The sequence below is a fragment of the Ranitomeya variabilis genome, chromosome 4 (genome assembly GCF_051348905.1).
Source record: "Ranitomeya variabilis isolate aRanVar5 chromosome 4, aRanVar5.hap1, whole genome shotgun sequence".
NCBI lineage: Eukaryota > Metazoa > Chordata > Amphibia > Anura > Dendrobatidae > Ranitomeya > Ranitomeya variabilis.
In genome coordinates, this window is record NC_135235.1 from 542,731,232 (window position 1) to 542,750,481 (window position 19,250).

General features: G+C 44.3%; 1 protein-coding gene across 7 annotated transcripts in view; it reads left to right on the top strand.

Moving 5' to 3' along the window:
- HDAC5 (histone deacetylase 5) overlaps positions 1–19,250 on the top strand; it is a 99,538-nt gene that overhangs the window by 39,032 nt on the left and 41,256 nt on the right. For all 7 annotated transcript variants that reach the window (XM_077252533.1, XM_077252528.1, XM_077252532.1 and 4 more), the window contains exon 2: positions 5,752–5,920. In XM_077252533.1, the coding sequence (XP_077108648.1) occupies positions 5,872–5,920 (49 nt within the window). In that variant the 5' untranslated portion in view covers positions 5,752–5,871. The remainder of the gene's footprint in view (positions 1–5,751; positions 5,921–19,250) is intronic.

A 19,250-nucleotide genomic window follows, 5' to 3' on the forward strand; every position in this document is an offset into this window, starting at 1 on the left:
ACAATGACTGGAGGTAATTGCTCCCGCAGTGTATCACTGAGCTGCTGTGAGAAAGATTACCGGAGTTAATCCGGTAATCAGCTCCGGTGATCTCCCTTATGGCATCACTGCTGCGTGAGTACTTTTTGCTGGTTAGATTTTATAGGGGAACCCTATATCAATTTTTTTATGGGGTCCACATGTAAACTAGCCAGTAAAGGCTAAGCAAACAGCTGTGAGCTGATACTCAGGGCTGCCACTAGGAATTTCGGGGGCCCCATACTGGCAAAATTTTGGGGGCCCCTTGAGACTCCGCCCAGGCTCCACCCCTTGAACCCTCCACAGTCCCACCACGCACTCATAGAAAAATTCCACATCTGCACCACGTCCTCACCAATCACACATTAACAGTTCCCACCACTAGATCACACATAGCCATCAGCTTTTGTTTTGGACAAAAGATTTTTTAAGCCGCCACCACAACAAGGTAGACTCTTTTGGCCGGGCCCTACTCTACTCTAACCTATTAAACATTTGTTAAAATATGCAATACAATTTAGGTATAATTTTATTTATTTTTCAATTTTTAAAATGACCAATAATATCACATACAAGGGACAAATACCATCGCACAATAACCAGATCACATATTACCACCACAGTGACCGGAAAATATCACATACTAGGGACACATACCATCGCACCATGTCCAAACCACATATTACTACCACATGGTGACCAATAATACCACATACAAGGAACAAATACCGCCACACCATGACCGGACAACATATTACCACCACATAGTGACCAAATAGCACATGCAAGAAACAAATACTGCCACACCATGACCGGACAACATATTACCATCACATAGTGACTGAATACTACAATACTGATCATTAATAAAAAAAACCACAATACTAATATCACCATAAGTGCCATTATACACAGGAGATCTGTACTTAGTATGCAGTGTCCTGGTAGAGGTAATACAGTGATTACCGGTGACATTATACACAGGAGCTTTGAATACAGTATCAGTGCACAGGTTATACAGTGATCAAGGACGTTATACACAGGAGCTCTGTATATAGTGTCAGTGTAATAATAATATAATAATAATCTTTATATACCACCAACATATTCCGCAGCGCGTTTACATTTTAATAGTTTCAGACACAACAGTCATAAGTAACAAAGTTAATACAATAATTAAAATAATTAAAGCAAAATAAGACAACCCTGCTCATAAGAGCTTACAATCTACAATGAGGTGGAGGAGGTGTGTATTTACAATGATGTATTTACAATGATGGTCCAGCCATCTTCAGGGAGTGGGGGATAGATGGAAGTAGTGAATGGCTTACACACAAATATAAAATGACTTTGATTAGTGAACGTGATAGGCCGCTCTGAACAAATGTGTTTTGAGGGTGCGACTAAAACAATGCAAATTGTGAATGGTCCTAATATTTTGGGGTAGAGCATTCCAGAGGATTGGCGCAGACGGGAGAAGTCTTGGAGACGGGAGTGGGAGGTACGGATTAGTGTGAGTCGAAAGTCGTTTGCAGAGCGCAGCGGTCGGCTAGGCCGATAGACAGAAATGAGGGAGGAGATGGAAGGGGATGCTGCACTGTGGAGAGCTTTGTGGGTGAGAACAAGTACTTTGAATTGGATTCTATAATGAATGGGCAGGTGAAGGTTATAGGTTCTTAACATAAATTTGAAGTGTGTGAAGTCTTCTGGTGTGCGTGTTTTCCTCCATAAGCGTTCAGCACACCTAGAGCATCGCTGGAGAAATCGGGTTTGCGATGTGAGCCAGTGCTGTTTTACTCTGTGTTTGGAGGTTCTGATGGTGAGGGGAGCTACTTGGTCAAGGGTGCTTCTAAGAGTGTCATTGTAGTGATGTACATCCTGCCCCTGTGTCTCCATCCTGCCCCTGTGTCTCCATCCTGCCCCTGTGTCTCCATCCTGCCCCCCGTGTCTCCATCCTACCCCTTGTTTCCATCCTGCCCCCCATGTTTCCATCCTGCCCCCGTGTCTCCATCCTACCCCATGTGTTTCCATCCTGCCCCCCGTGTCTCCATCCTACCCCTTGTTTCCATCCTGCCCCCCATGTTTCCATCCTGCCCCCGTGTCTCCATCCTACCCCATGTGTTTCCATCCTGCCCCCCGTGTTTCCATCCTACCCCATGTGTTTCCATCCTGCCCCATGTGTTTCCATCCTGTCCCCGTGTCTCCATCCTACCCCATGTGTTTCCATCCTGCCCCCTGTGTCTCCCTCCTACCCCTTGTTTCCATCCTGCCCCCCATTTTTCCATCCTGCCCCCTGTGTCTCCCTCCTACCCCTTGTTTCCATCCTGCCCCCCGTGTTTCCATCCTGCCCCCCATGTTTCCATCCTGCCCCCGTGTCTCCATCCTACCCCATGTGTTTCCATCCTGCCCCCCGTGTTTCCATCCTACCCCATGTGTTTCCATCCTGCCCCATGTGTTTCCATCCTGCCCCATGTGTTTCCATCCTGCCCCATGTGTCTCCATCCTACCCCATGTGTTTCCATCCTGCCCCCCGTGTCTCCATCCTACCCCTTGTTTCCATCCTGCCCCCCATGTTTCCATCCTGCCCCCGTGTCTCCATCCTACCCCATGTGTTTCCATCCTGCCCCCTGTGTCTCCATCCTACCCCATGTGTTTCCATCCTGCCCCCTGTGTCTCCCTCCTACCCCTTGTTTCCATCCTGCCCCCCATTTTTCCATCCTGCCCCCTGTGTCTCCCTCCTACCCCTTGTTTCCATCCTGCCCCCCGTGTTTCCATCCTGCCCCCCATGTTTCCATCCTGCCCCCGTGTCTCCATCCTACCCCATGTGTTTCCATCCTGCCCCCCGTGTTTCCATCCTACCCCATGTGTTTCCATCCTGCCCCATGTGTTTCCATCCTGCCCCATGTGTTTCCATCCTGCCCCCTGTGTCTCCATTCTGCCTCATGTGTCTCCCATCCTGCCCCGAGCGCGTTCAATAAAAAAAAAAACATTCTCCTTACCTGGTTGCGCTCCAGTGCCGACGTCCACCCCAGGCATTTCAAGCACGTACTCGCCGGCGATTGACAATGACGTCATACGCCAGTGACATGTGCGCTGACGTCAGCTGCCAGCATCCGATTGGCTGGCAGCTTTTAACTATTGCAATAGGGTTTAACTGAACCTGCGTCACGGACAGAAACCTGCCGCTGGGGCCCGATGAGTGGAAGAGAGGGGGTCCGATGCGAGCCCCCTCTGTTCTTCGGGCCCCAAATGCCAGTCAGGGCCGTAATGCCCTGATGTCGGTCCTGCTGATTCTAATAGCCTGGAAACCTTTATTGCTATTGGCTCCTTCCCAGAATATTTACATCAGCCCTCAGCGGTTGGGTTTCCCTGTGCTGGTTAAGAAAACTATGCAGGAGCCCACGCAATTTTTTTAACCCCTTAGTGACAGAACCAATATGGTATTTAATCGCCAAGCCAATTTTTACAATTCTGACCACTGTCACTTTATGAAGTTATAGCTCTGGAGCGCTTCAACATATCCAACTGATTCTGAGATTGTTTTTTTGTGATATATTGTACTTCATGTTGGTGGAACAATTTCTTCGATATAACTTGCATTTATGTATGAAAAATGGAAATATGGCAAAAAATGTTAAAATTTTGCAATTTTCAAACTTAATTTTTGTACACTTAAATCAGAGCGTGGTTCACACAAAATAGTTAATAAATAACATTTCCCACATGTCAACTTTACATCATCACAATTTTGAAAGCATAATTTTTTTTTGTTAGGACGTTATAAGGGTTAAAAGTTGACCAGCGATTTCTTATTTTTTTTACAGAATTTACAAAACCAGTTTTTAGGAACCACCTTACATTTGAAGTGAGTTGGGGGGGGGGGGTGTCAATATAACAGAAAATACCCAAAAGTGACACCATTCTAAGAACTGCTCCCCTCAAGGTGTGCAAAACCACAATCACCAAGTTTATTAACCCTTCAGGTGCTTCACGAGAACTAAAGCAATGTGAAAGGAAAAAATTAACATTAACTTTTTTTCACAAGAAATTAACTTTGGAACCATTTTTTTTTATTTTCACAAGGGTATCAGGAGAGAATGGATCATAAAATTTATTGTGCAATTTCTCCTGAGTTCGCCAAGGTATGTGGGGGAAAGCCACTGTTTGGGTGCATGGCAGGGCTCAGAAGGGAGAGAGCACCGTTTGACTTTTTGAACTCAAAATTGTCTGAAATCAATTTCGGTGCCATGTCGCGTTTCGAGACCCCCTGATGTACATAAACAGTGAAACCCCAAATTCTAACACCAATCCTATCAACACACCCCTAACCCTAGTCCCAACCCTAACCATAACCCTAACCCCAACACACCCCTAACCCTTATCCCAACCCTAACACACCCCTAGCCATAATCCCAACCCTAACCGTAATCCCAACCATAACCACAACCATAACAATAACCACAATTCTAACCCTAGCCCAACCCTAACTTTAGCCCAACCCTAACCCTTGCCCCAACCCTAACCCTAACTTTAGTCCAACCCTAAGTTTAGCTGAACCCTAACCCTAATGGAAAAATGAAAATAAATAAATATTTTTTATTTTATTATTTTTACCTAACTAAGGGGGTGATAAAGGGGGGTTGATTTACTGTTTTTTTTTTTTATTATTATTTTTGATCACTGTGATAGGGTCTATCACAGTGATCAAAATGAACCAATAGGAAAAATTTCCTATCGCTGCCAGGTGCCGGCCGGCAGATCTTGGCGAGCGCACTGCGAATGCGCCCCGCCATTTTCTTCCCAGAAGAAGACGCCACCAACTGAGGGACATCACGGGGAAAGGGGGGGGGGGGATGCAGGAGGGTCCAGGGACACCGGAGGTACCGGGGGGGGAGAGGGATCCAAGGACCCCATTTTTCTGTCCTCTGATGTGCGATCACATCAGAGGAGAGAGAAATTAAATGGGAAATTGGACTTTTTTTTTTTTTTTTTTTGCGGTTGCTGTTATTCCATTAATAACGGCGATCGCTTCACTGGTGGTCGCTATACACTTATTTCTCAGCGCCATTAAAAAGCGTTGCTCTTTGGTTACAGCCTATGTAGGTTCATTCTGTTAATGCTCCTACATAGGCTGGTGGCAATGTGTATATGTGTGTGTTTGTATTTACTTACCAGCTTAGTAATGAGGGTGTTGTGCTGACACCTTTTCATTACTAAGTCTAGGGCCTAGGCCTAGGTGTCAGTGACATCTGCTGACACCAAGTCCTAATCCCATTACTCTGATGCTACTGCATCAGAATGAAGAAGGTGGTGTTGAACCAAGAAATTACAACACAAAACATTTTTCAATATCTTTATTTAGCTCAAAAAAGCCTTTATTGCTGTACAAAAATGCATGCAAAAACGCACCAAACATCGTGGCAAAATGCGCGTTTTTTCTCGAAGCGTTTTTGCTGCCAAGAGATGCAGAAACCTTGTAGAAATTTCTGCAAGCAAATACTCAAAGTGCGCACATAGCCTTACTCTGTTTTCCTTTGTGCTTTTTTTCTTAGCTCTATACTTCTTGTTAGTGATGTAGACTTTCACCCCAAGGGGTATAATTACTTCTGCTTGTTCCTTACATGATTTGCTTACGAATCAGAAATATTTTCTTTAACGTTTCTCCATGTAGATATAGACAGATAAATCGTGGTTAGTATTACTTGCACATTCACAATGTTGTATTAATTACAGGGCAGCAGAAGCCGAGGGATGTGCCCAGTGGACTAATTCCTTGAGCGACGCCATCTTTTCTTCCTCCTAAAAGAAGTCCTGGGCATTGGAGATCTGAGTAGGGGTCCGTGATCCCTCTAAATGTCTGTCCAACCAGTGGACATCGGTATGAACCTTCCAACCCAGTCTGGTAAGTGTGGGTTAATTACTAGTTTGTGATGGGAAATTCTTATTAGATGCATACATTTATCATATTTCTATAATCTTTTCCCATAATTGCTTGTTGATTAGTGTTTTGGCTCTCAGTGGGGTCCCTCATTAATGGATAAAAGTGTCACATGTGATCAGTTGTGCACAGTAACTTTTGATGCCCATTGATTTCTGAAACCTCCTGCAATGCTGGCAGAACTACATGATAATTAGAACATAAAGAATTAAATGCCAAAACAATTATTAAATATGAGGATTTTAAATCATTTTTGGAGATAATATTGCAACTTCAGTCTCCATAGTTTACAAAAGGAAGGGGCCACAGAACCTATCTAGAACACCCAACACTATCTGTGGTCCTTGGAGATATGAGTTGAGTGAAAACTGTAATACTTCCATTCTCCTGTGGGGGTGCTGCAGGGAAATTTACACTTGATGTCAGCTTCTCTTGTAGATTACATCTGATCTCTGGTGGTCCCAGGAGTTAGACTCCTTCTGATCCGCTTATGATAACCCTTTTGAAAGCCTATCTCCTCTTAAATCCTGAAAACTGACTTGTTTTTTATTTAGCACCCACCTAATTTTAATATTTCAAGTAGTTTGGGAAGCTGTGATCGGGGGGGGGTGATGTTTGTTACTGTTTTTAGCAAAATGTGTATGGTCCTCAGCTCTACTCTCTGGGAGTTTTCTTCAGGACCACACCCAGTTGGATAAAAAGACTAGATTCATAAGAAGAGACCATTTTAGGAAGGATGCAGGAACAAAAGAGAAATAGTTCCAGATTTAGTAGGATAGTGGTGCTCACTCAAGGTAAGAAAAATGTTCATATTTATGTAAAGCCGTGGTTCACAACCTGTGGCTCAAAAACCACCTGTGGCCCAAAATGTGTGGCTGTAGCGGCCTTCCAGCTTGGTGCTTAGCACCTGGTCCAGCAACCAGTTATGAAGAGAAGGTCTCCAGATGGTGACTTTTATGAGTAGTCCTGCTCAGAAGTGCAGATCTAGATGTGCATATACTGGTGGGGGAGGGGAGAAAATAAGTATAGTAAGATAATAGAGCTGATGCTGTTAGTTAGAGGGGGGCTTGAAGCTGGATGCCCTAGAGTCCTTGATATGAGAGCACCAAATGAGGAACCCTGGATAAAGGTGGACTGCCTCATTGGAAGGTGTGCTTTATATGGGGAAGCTTTGGCTGTCATCATAATGTGGGGCTCTGAGTATGACTATTATGTGGGGGTGGGCATGGATGTGGATCGCGACCATCTCTCAGGCTCTCTATGTAAGAAAGGTTTGGGGGTCCGCTGATGTAAAGTGACAGGTCCTCTTTAAATCTTTGTATTGATTGTTCATCTATTAGGGGTTAGATTGATAGTCATTTAAAGGGGTGAGGTGGTGGTAAAGAAGGATTGCTGCTAGAAGATCAGAAGACTTGACAATGTAATTAAAAAATGGCTGACTATGGCTGTAATTTAAAGAAGCACTCCCAAAACAAATGTATCAGTGAAATCTTTCTAATTAGGTCTGTAATGTGGTGTAATTGTGGTAAATACGTAGCAATCTCCATCTTGTCTTCCTGCTCCTCCTCTGGGTCACGTGACTTCACATCTGACTACCCTGATCACACTGGGGTTTATGCGTGGCCAGGGCTGCCACTAGAAATTTCGGGGCCCCATACTGGCAAAATTTTTGGGGCCCCCTTAAGACTCCCCCCAGGCTCCACCCCAGCCCCGCCTCCAACCCTCGAACTGTCCACAGCACCACCACTGTCTCTTGGAAAAACTCCACTTCTCACCAATCACACATTAACAGTTCCCATCACCAGATCACACACATAGCCAGCAGATTTTGTTTTGGCCAAAAGGTTTTTTTAGTCTGCCACAATGACAAGGTAGACTCTTTTGGCCGGGCCCTACTCTACTCTAACTTATTAAACATTTGTTAAAATATGCAATACAATTTAGGTATATTTTTATTTATTTTTCAATTTTTCAAATGACCAATAATGCCACATACAAGGGTCAAATACCACAACACCATGACCAGACACCACATTATCACCACATAGTGACCTATAATACTATCTACAAGGAATAAATACTGCCACATCTTGTGCAGACCACATATTACCACCACAGTGACCAAACAATATCGCATGCAAGGGACAAATACCACTGCAGCATGTACAGACCACATATTACCACCACATGGTGACCATCTACATACAAGGAACAAATACCAACACAACATGACCAGACCACATATTACCACCACATGGTGACCGAATAATAGCACATACAAGGAACAAATACCACCACACCACGGCCGGACAACATATAACCACCACATTGTGACTGAATAGTACAATACTGATCATTAATAAAAAAAAATACTATCACCATAAGTGCCATTATACATAGGAGATCTGTACTTAGTATGCAGTGTCTGTGTACAGGTAATACAGTGGTCACCGGTGCCATTATACACAGGAGCTCTATATATAGTGTCAGTGTACAGGTAATACAGTGATCACTAGTGACATTATACACAGGAGCTCTGTATATAGTGTATAGTGTACAGATAATATAGTGGTCACTAGTGACATTATACACAGGAGCTCTGTATACAGTGTATGGTGTCAGTGTACAGGTAACATACTGACTCACCAGTGACGTCTCTAGCTGAAGTCCTTCATCTTTGCGTTTCTTTTTAATCCAGCGCAGACCGCCATCACTTCTTTCAGCCAAGACTCGTCTCTGCATAAAATAACACAGTTATCTAGAGCAACGCTTTCAGAGCACATTCCCCACTTTTTCCCTTTCTTCTACACTACACATCTGAATACAGACATTCACCCACCATTATATATACTGTAATTGGTTATTATGTAACCCACCATTCCAAATATAAATTATAATACGCCACTGTTCCCCCACTAGCTGTACATAGCCACTTTCCCCATTTAATATATAAATTAATTAGCACCTGTACTCTTTCCCCCAATTTATTTCCAGTCACTTTATCCTCAACGATCCCACTATGTACCTCCCGCTCTAACCCTTACCCCGATTCATTATAGTTACATGCCCCTTCTGCCTCAATTCATTGTCATGTCTTCTCTCTCTCCCACCCTCTATTCATTATCAACTGCTCTTCCCCACCCTCAAAATTCATTATTTGCTCTCCCTACCTTCAATACACCATTGGCTCTCCCCACCCCCACCTTCAATTCAATTGCTGTCCACTGTCCCTCACACTCACTTGATGTGCAGTCCCCATCACCCCCACTTCATCATTTGCAGTCCACCTTACTTCATCATTTAGTCCCCTATCCCCCCTTCACTTCATCTGCAGTCCCCCTTACTTTATCATTTGCAGCCCCCTATCATTTCATCATGTGCAGTACCCCCTCAAACACAATTCATCATCTGCAGTCTCCATCACCCCCACATCATCGTTTGCAGTCCCCATCACTTGCCATCACCATCACCTCATCATTTCCAGTCCCCATCACCCCTGCATCATTTTCAGTCCACATCACCCCCACATCATCATTTGCAGTTCCTATCATCATTTGCAGTCCCCATCACCCCCACTTCATCATCTGCAGCCCCCTATCATTTCATCATGTGCAGTGCCCCCTCAAACACACTTCATCATCTGCAGCCCCCTATCATTTCATCATGCGCAGTGCCCCCTCAAACACACTTCATCTGCAGCCCCCTATCATTTCATCATGTGCAGCCCCCTATCATTTCATCATGTGCAGTACCCCCTCAAACACACTTCATCATCGCAGTCTCACTCCCCCCCCCCCCCCCCCCCACGTCACCCATTTAAAAAAACAAAAATAAAAATGTTTTTTATTCTTCCCTCAGTCGTTCCGGGGCGTCTAGTGTTTCCAGCAGTGAAGCAGCAGCTAGAATGTATGGGCTGCTAAGAGGACCTGCAGGGAGCCCCTACATTCTAGCACATTCACTACTGAGATTGCTAGAATGGATGGGCTGTAGTCAGGACCTGCAGGGAGCCCATACATTCTAGCTACAGCCGAGCAGGAGCTATGCAGCCGACTAGGTAAGAGGACAGTGGACAGCTCCAAAACGGCTCCCGGGGCCCAGCGCCGACCTGTGCGCCGCAGTGCACAGTATTTTAGTGCATGATGGGGCCCGATCAGTAGAAGCACAATAGTGGGGCCCCGGATCTGCGGGACCCTCTGTGTACTGCTGCTGACCGGGCCCCATACAGCAGTAACGGCTGTAATGCCCTGATGGCGGCCCTGTGCGTGGCCCGGAAGTCACTTTCACAATGTAAGCCTATGGACGCTCATTCTAAGGCTCCATAGGTTTACTGTAGAAGTAGTAGCACCGCCCGACATTGCAGCCCCTGTGTGACCCAGGAGAGGACCCAGAGGAGGACAGGGGCAACGCTGAAATCCAAAGAAGATGGAGATCCCTACATATGTTAATACAATTACAATACATTGCACACACATTAGGAAGGTTTAGGGGGTAACATTTTGTCGGGAGCACTACTTTAATGTTATCGGTTACAGAAGGAACAACAGCTGTGGAGCATAAACTGCTGCTTCATCTAATAAAGTACTCTTCAGCCGAAGCATAAAGTAGGCTGGTCCAGGGACAAGGACAGAACATTTGGGCTTCCAAATTCACCCTTCAATGTCACATTTATATATACCCATTCTATCTTTATATATACTATTTATATGTGTACATATCAGATTTCATCACTCCACAAACAGAAGCCAGTCCATGGTGCTGCAGGGAAATTGCCATAGTTTTGCTTGTGTGTTTCTACATGAGTCTGTGCTCCTTACAGAGTATTGCACGTTGCTGCCATTCACAGACCTGGCCTTGTTATTACAGGTTATACCTGCTGTTATTTACATCTCTGCTCATCATCCATTCTATTTCACCTTGCAGTTCTGTAGTTCTCCACTAGAGGCCGATGTTGAACATATACTGAGCAGTTATTTGTAGATGTGAGCTCAGTATTAGGCCATGTTCACACTATCAGTATTGGGTCAGTGTTTTACATCAGTATTTGTAAGGCCACGTTCACGCTGTCATTATGTGGTCAGTATTTAACCTCAGTATGTGTAAGCCAAAGCCAGGAGTGGAACAGTCAGAGGAATAGTATAATCAAAACACGTCACCACTTCTGTATTTTTCACCCACTCCTGGTTTTGGCTTATGAATACGCAAATAAAATACTGACCAAATTCTGAACGTGTGAACGTGGACTTAGGCTGGTGCAGAGCAGACAACCGTATGTTTCCTCCTCCGAGAGAATTGGGACGATTGTGCAAATGACACGCTGAACAGATTATGATCAGAGTGTGATCCAATTCTCTTGGATGAGGGGAAGATGGAGAGAAAAATGTCTCCATCGTCTCCATTCTATCAGTGCATTGAAATTAGACTGCACTCAGATGTCATCCGAGTGCAGTCCAATGATTTCTATGGACTAATTGACTTGCATGTCCAAGTGCAATCCGAATATCAGATCAAACTCGGGCATGCAGTGCTTTTTCCTCTGACCGCTTCGGTCCCAGGAATAAATTGTACATGTTTCCCGTTGATCCGTTGTTTTGCTTAATTTCACTTGGACCCAAAATATGGCCTTCTGCACCTGTCCTTATGTAGGCCCATTACTCTGTATTATATACTGGGTCTACCAGTGGATAGTGGGGGCCTCTCTGCGACTTCATGCCTCCTTATAGGGATCCTAAGACAACCCTTTAAAGGTACACGTTCATCTTTTGATTATCGACATAGTTGCTTATATGGAAACTCCAGACTCAAGATCATGAAAAATCAAGTCAGTTAATCAGTAGAAATGAACAGCCCTTGTCTTAAAGGGCAAAATCTAATAACATGTTTAAAGCATTGTTGTTCAAGTCAAAATGGAAAACAACGCTAAATTGTTTTGTATTTTGCTGCCAATTCTACCAGTCTAATATATAAAGCTGAATGTGTGTGCGTGTGTGTATGTCCGGGATTGGCATCTGCACCGTCGCAGCTACAGGCACAAAATTTTGCACAGTCACACGTCTGGACCCCGAGAGCGTCATAGGCTATGTTGTGAGGCAAAATTTTAACCCCGCGCGTTCCAATTCACCAACCAATTTTGCCCCTATCTACATAATGGGGAAAAAGTGAAAGGAGAAGTGTTGGAAGCAAATTGACAGCTGCCAGATGTGAACAAGGGGGACTTAAAGAATGAGAGCGATGGCGCCAAAGAGTATATACTGTACAGTTGCTAAGGTGGGGCCCCGACATGGGATACTCACCACACACGGGGATATGAACACACACAAAATGCGCCACACACTACCAAGTGCTTGAACACATATACCACCCTCAGCACACATTTCACCACACATACACCAACCTCGCCACATAAAAGTCGAAACACAAAAGTCGCCGCTCAAAACTCGCTACGCGCAAAACTCGCCACATGCAAAACTCGCCACATGCAAAACTCGCTACGCGCAAAACTCGCCACATGCAAAACTCGCCACATGCAAAACTCGCCACGTGCAAAACTCACCACATGCAGAACTAGGCTCACGCAAAACTCGCCACACGTGCAAAACTCACCTCATGGAAAACTCCCCACACACAAAACTTGCACACGCTGAAAAATTGCCACATGCACAAAAGTTGCAACACATGCAAAAGTTGCCTCACACAAAACTTGCACATACTCAAAATGCACCACACATAAAACTCGCCACGCGCAAAACTCGCCATGCGCACAACTTGCTGCACACAACTTGCTACACTAACCTGTCACATGCAACTCGACACACAAAAAGTTGCTACATGCATGTCGCGACACAAAACTCATCTCACAAAAGTCGCTAAATGCATGTCGCCACACGCAACTCAACACACACAACTTGACATATGAAACTCGCCCTAAAACACACACAAGTCTGGTATTATCCTTCAAAAATAAAAATCTGATTAATAAGCAGACAAACTACAAGAGCAACAACTGTACCATATAGGAAACACGGCAGCTGTCAGTCACATGACCTGTCTATTATGTGTATGTGTGAGCTAATATATACTGCCAGGGGGGAGGGCTTCCTGTTGGCTGGGGATTTATCAGGCTGCCAATTTAGCTTTCAAATACTGAGGTAAAAATACTGAGCAAATAACGTGTGAACGAGGTCTAATACAGGAGGAGATGACACACAGATATATACTATATACAGGGGAGATGACACACACATATATACTATATACAGGGGAGATGACACACAGGTATATACTATATACAGGGGAGATGACACACAGGTATATACTATATACAGGGGAGATGACATACAGGTATATACTATATACAGGAGGAGATGACACACAAGTATATACTATATACAGGAGGAGATGACATACAGGTATATACTATATACAGGGGAGATGACACACGTATATACTATATACAGGAGGAGATGACATACAGGTATATACTATATACAGGAGATGACACACACATATATACTATATACAGGGGAGATGACACACAGGTATATACTATATACAGGAGGAGATGACATACAGGTACATACTATACACAGGGGAGATGACACACAGATATATACTATATACAGGAGATGACACAGGTATATACTATATACAGGAGGAGATGACACAGGTATATACTATATACAGGGGAGATGACACATGTATATACTATATACAGGAGGAGATGACACACACATATATACTATATACAGGAGGAGATGACACATATATACTATATACAGGAGGAGATGACACACAGGTATATACTATATACAGGGGAGATGACATACAGGTATATACTATATACAGGAGGAGATGACACACACATATACTATATACAGGGGAGATGACACACAGGTATATACTATATACAGGAGGAGATGACACACAGGTATATACTATATACAGGAGGAGATGACACACAGGTATATACTATATACAGGAGGAGATGACATACATGTACATACTATACACAGGGGAGATGACACACAGATATATACAATATACAGGAGGAGATGACACAGGTATATACTATATACAGGAGGAGATGACACACAGGTATATACTATATACAGGGGAGATGACACACATATATACTATATACAGGAGGAGATGACACACAGATATATACTATATACAGGAGCAGCTGACACACAGGTATACACTATGTACAGGAGGAGATGACACACAGGTATATACTATATACAAGAGGAGATGACATACAGGTACATACTATATACAGGAGCAGATGACACACAGGTATATACTATATACAGGAGGAGATGACTTACAGGTATATACTATATACAGGAGGAGATGACACATGTATATACTATATACAGGAGGAGATGACATACAGGTATATACTATATAAAAGAGGAGATGACACATAGGTATATAGAGGAGAAGATGACATACAGCAGGTATATACTATATACAGGGGAGATGACATACAGGTATATACTATATACAGGTGATGACATACAGGTATATACTATATATAGGAGGAGATGACATACAGGTATATAGTATATACAGAAGAGATGACATACTGGTATATACTATATACAGGAGGAGATGACACATACTGTAGGTATATAAAATATACAGGAGGAGATGACATACAGCAGGTATATACTATGTACAGGGGAGATGACATACAGCAGGTATATACTATGTACAGGGGAGATGACATACAGGTATATACTATATACAGGAGATGACATACAGGTGTATACTATATATAAGGGAGATGACAAATGTATATACTGAGGAGAAAATGAGAGGTGTGATGGGAAAATAAGAGAAGTGAGGTGCTATAACTAACCACAGATATTTACTATGCCCAGGCAACGCCGGGCTCTTCAGCTTGTACAGAATAAAAGCTAAACAAAAAAGAAAAAAAACTACTCACTTGTAGTCTCCTGCCGGCCTCTGTATCCCCAGCCTTCAGTGATAGCCTGTCATTACATGTGACTGGTTCAGCCAATCACAGGCTTCAGTGGACACATGTGACAATGCATCATCTCTTGAGGTTGGATATATGGGGCATAGCCACAGAAGTGAGGGTAGGTGACTATAGTGTGGCAGGTGAAGATTTTCCTGCAATTTCCTATGGATTTGCTGCAGAAACTCACTGCATAACTTGTCTTGTGTGACAGTAATGTAAATATATGCAATTAGAGAAGCAGGTCTGCTTCGCTCCATTCAAGGAAATCAGGCTGAGCTGCACTACCAGCAACAACCTGTGGATCACAGGGCGCTGTTAATGTGGAAATATGTTTCCTAATCTCCAATCTCTATAGATGACCCTTTTTGCAATGTATAGTACACCTTGCAGGGACTGATCTATTTCTTACCACAGACTCCTTCAAAAGAGATTATACGCTGCTCAAAAAAATAAAGGGAACACTAAAATACCACATCCTAGATATCACTGAATTAAATATTCCAGTTGTAAATCTTTATTCATTACATAGTGGAATCTGTTGAGAACAATAAAACCTAAAAATGATCAACGTAAATCACAACTAATATCCCACGGAGGTCTGGATTTTGAATGATGCTCAAAATCAAAGTGGAAAATGAAGTTACAGGCTGATCCAACTTCAGTGGAAATGCCTCAAGACAAGGAAATGATGCTCAGTAGTGTGTGTGGCCTCCACGTGCCTGTATGATCTCCCTACAATGCCTGGGCATGCTCCTGATGAGGTGGCGGATGGTCTCCTGAGGGATCTTCTCCCAGATCTGGACTAAAGCATCTGCCAACTCCTGGACAGTTTGAGGTGCAACGTGGCGTTGGTGGATGGTGCGAGACATGATGTCCCAGATGTGTTCAATCGGATTCAGGTCAGGGAACGGGAGGGCAGTCCATAGCTTCAATGCCTTCATCTTGCAGGAACTGCTGACACAATCCAGCCACATGAGGTCTGGCATTGTCCTGCATTAGGAGGAACCCAGGGCCAACTTCTGGTGATTACATGGAGGGCTGTGTAACCCTCCAAAGAAATGTCACCCCACACCATTACTGATCCAGTGCCAAACCGGTCATGCTGAAGGATGTTGCAGGCAGCAGATCGCTCTCCATGGCATCTTGAGACTCTATCACATGTGCTCAGTGTGAACCTGCTTTCATCTGTGAAGAGCACAGGGCGCCAGTGGCGAATTTGCCAATCCTGGCGTTCTGTGGCAAATGCCAAGCGTCCTGCACGGTGTTGGGCTGTGACCACAACCCCCATCTGTGGATGTCGGGCACTCAGACCATCCTCATGGAGTCGGTTTCTAACCGTTTGTGCAGACACATGCACATTTGTGGCCTGCTGGAATTCATTTTGCAGGGCTCTGGCAGTGCTCCTCCTGTTCCTCCTTGCACAAAGACTGAGGTAGCAGTCCTGCTGCTGAGTTGTTGCCCTCTTACAGCCCCCTCCACATCTTCTGGTGTACTGGCCTGTCTCCTGGTAGTGCCTCCAGCCTCTGGACACTGCGCTGACAGACACCTCAAACCATCTTGCCACAGCTCGCATTGATGTGCCATCCTGGATGAGATGAACTACCTGAGCCACTTGTGTGGGTTGTAGAGTCCGTCTCATGCTACCACGAGTGTGAAAGCACAACCAACCTCCAAAAGTGACCAAAACATCAGCCAGAAAGCATTGGTACTGAGATGTGGTCTGTGGCCCCCACCTGCAGAACCACTCCTTTATTGAGGGTGTCTTGATAATTGGCAATAATTTCCATCTATTGTCTATTCCATTTGCACAACAGCATGTGAAATTGATTGTCAATCAGTATTGCTTTTTAAGTGGACAGTTTGATTTCACAGTTGATTTACTTGGAGTTATATTCTGTTCTTTAAGTGTTCCTTTATTTTTTTGAGCAGTGTATAATGACCCCATAATAGAAATAATCAAACCATTTCATCGCCTTCTGTGTCCAGTGTACTGACACTGACGTCTGACTGACATGGCAGTGCTATATGACATTTAATGCTGACCTCCAGCCGCATACTTTCTCTATCAGTGGACGATAATATTACTTTATTTTTAGGACTGCCCTTGGGTTGTGTATTGTCTTCACAATCTTTGAGGATTTTCTAGAAAATGGAGGTTAAGGCCGTGTTCAGATTTTGTGTCAGACAGTGGAATGCTGGCAGCCCCCCTGCCTAGTGGTTTGGTGGCTTTTCCCTCATTCACTTTAGTGGGCAAAATACAACTAATGAAAAGCTGCAAACATAGGCATTTGTGGGCCATCGTGAGCGAAGGAACCAACTGATGCCATTAACAGTGCCTATCCAGAGAGAGTACCCCCATTAGAAAGTGCCAGACAAAAAGTGTCCCCATTAGCAATGCCAGACAGAGAGTGCGCACTCTACCAGCGCCAGACAGAAGGTGCCACCATTATCAGTGTCAGGTTGAGAGCTTCCCCAGTATCAAAGAGTGCCCAAGCTAGCACTGCCAGAGAGAAAGTGTCAGACAAAGATTGGCCCTATTACCGGTGCTGGGTCGAGAGTTCCCCCATTAACAGTAGCCATTGGTTATCCCATTACCAGTGCTAGACAAAGAGTGCTCCCATTAACAGTGTCAGAAAGAAAGTGCCAGCCTGAGCGTGATCCACTTAACAGTGTCAACTAAAGTGCCTCCATTAACAGTGCCAAGGAATGAGTGCAAGTTAGAGTGCCCCAATTACCAGTGTGAGAAGAAAGTGCCACCCGGAGTTTGATCTCATTAATAGTGCCAACTAGAGTACCCCCATTAACAGTGCTAAACACAGTGCTCCCAATAACACTGCCAGTGAAAGAATGCTTCTATTAACAGTGTCAGACACAGAATGCCCTTATTAGCAATGGCAGACAGAGTGCCCCTTTACCTGTGCTATCTCGAGAGTTCTACCATTAATAACACTGCCAGTCAGTGTGCAGCTATTATCAATGGCAGCCAGAAAATGCCCCTATTAACAGTGTCAGACAGATAATTCACCCATTACTAGTGGTCCCAGAGAATGCTCCCATAAACCGGGTCAGTCAGAGAATGCCCACATAACCAGTGCCCGATAAAGAGTACTCCTCCAAACAATGCAAGCCAAAGAATGCCAATAATTAAGAGCCCAAGTTACCGGTCGCAGCCAGAGAATGCCTCAATCAATAGTGCCCTTCTGAGACAGCCCCTACTAACTTTGACATCCAGAGACCCTCTTAAACAGTGAAGACAGGGAGTGCCCCCATTGATGGTGGGAAATCACAAGATATCCCATGTGCCATCATTGGGTACTGAAAGGTTCATCCAAGGGTTTGATGTCTGGCGAAACTTCCATGGGGTTGTGGGCACTGGGCGATGTCACCTGCCTATATGGCACCACCTAGAATATCTCCCGGACTAAAAACTTCATTGGGAAATTTGCCTTTATGGCATTGATGTGCACATGGATTGTCACCGTCCTATGGGTGTGCTTCCTTATTACTTCTGATCACCCTGCTCCTGGAGTTGGGGCAGGTCAGGCTTTGGTGTAATGGCATGCTTGTAGCCTGAGGTCCCGGCTATATATACTTGCACCGGGTCTAATAATAATGCACGTCTTGCTATTTATGTGGGGAATTCAGAGTGACATCTTAATGACACTGTGCAGATCAGTGCACTGTGTTTTCTACCTATCTACCAGTCTGGATTTCTGCAGGCGTATAAATAGACATGTTTTGTAGCTTTATTAGATGTTTGTCATTGTTTGGATCATCTTTGTTACTTCTCTCCTTAAAGGGGTTTTGTACTACTAGAAAAAGTGGACCCCAAATGTTTCCAGTAAAATAACAAAATCAGGTGGCACTCACCTTCCTTGGGACCAGCACTCCACTGCTACTCCGGTCTCATTGTTTTGGCTGCATTTGTGATGTCATGGTCACATCAACAGCTCACATCACCACTGCAGCCCATTACTGAGCTCAGCGGCTCGAGCCGTGCACTCTGCTGAGCCACTGAGCTCAGTGATTAGCTGCAGCGGTAATGTGAGCTGTCAATGTAACATCACCGCTGAAGCCAAAACACTGAGACAAGATCAGGGGTTGAGAGCCCGCGCTGAACCTTTTGGTGCGTGAATAAACTTTTGGGATCCACTTCTCTAAAAGTGTAAAACCCCTTTAAGTTGAAAATCCAGTTTACAGATATTTCTTGCCATAAGAATCACTGGCAAATTGAACAGATTTGCTCTCAATGGGGGTCTCCAGTGCTGGTTAAAAAGGTTGTCCACTACTTGGAAAACCCATTCTGAATCC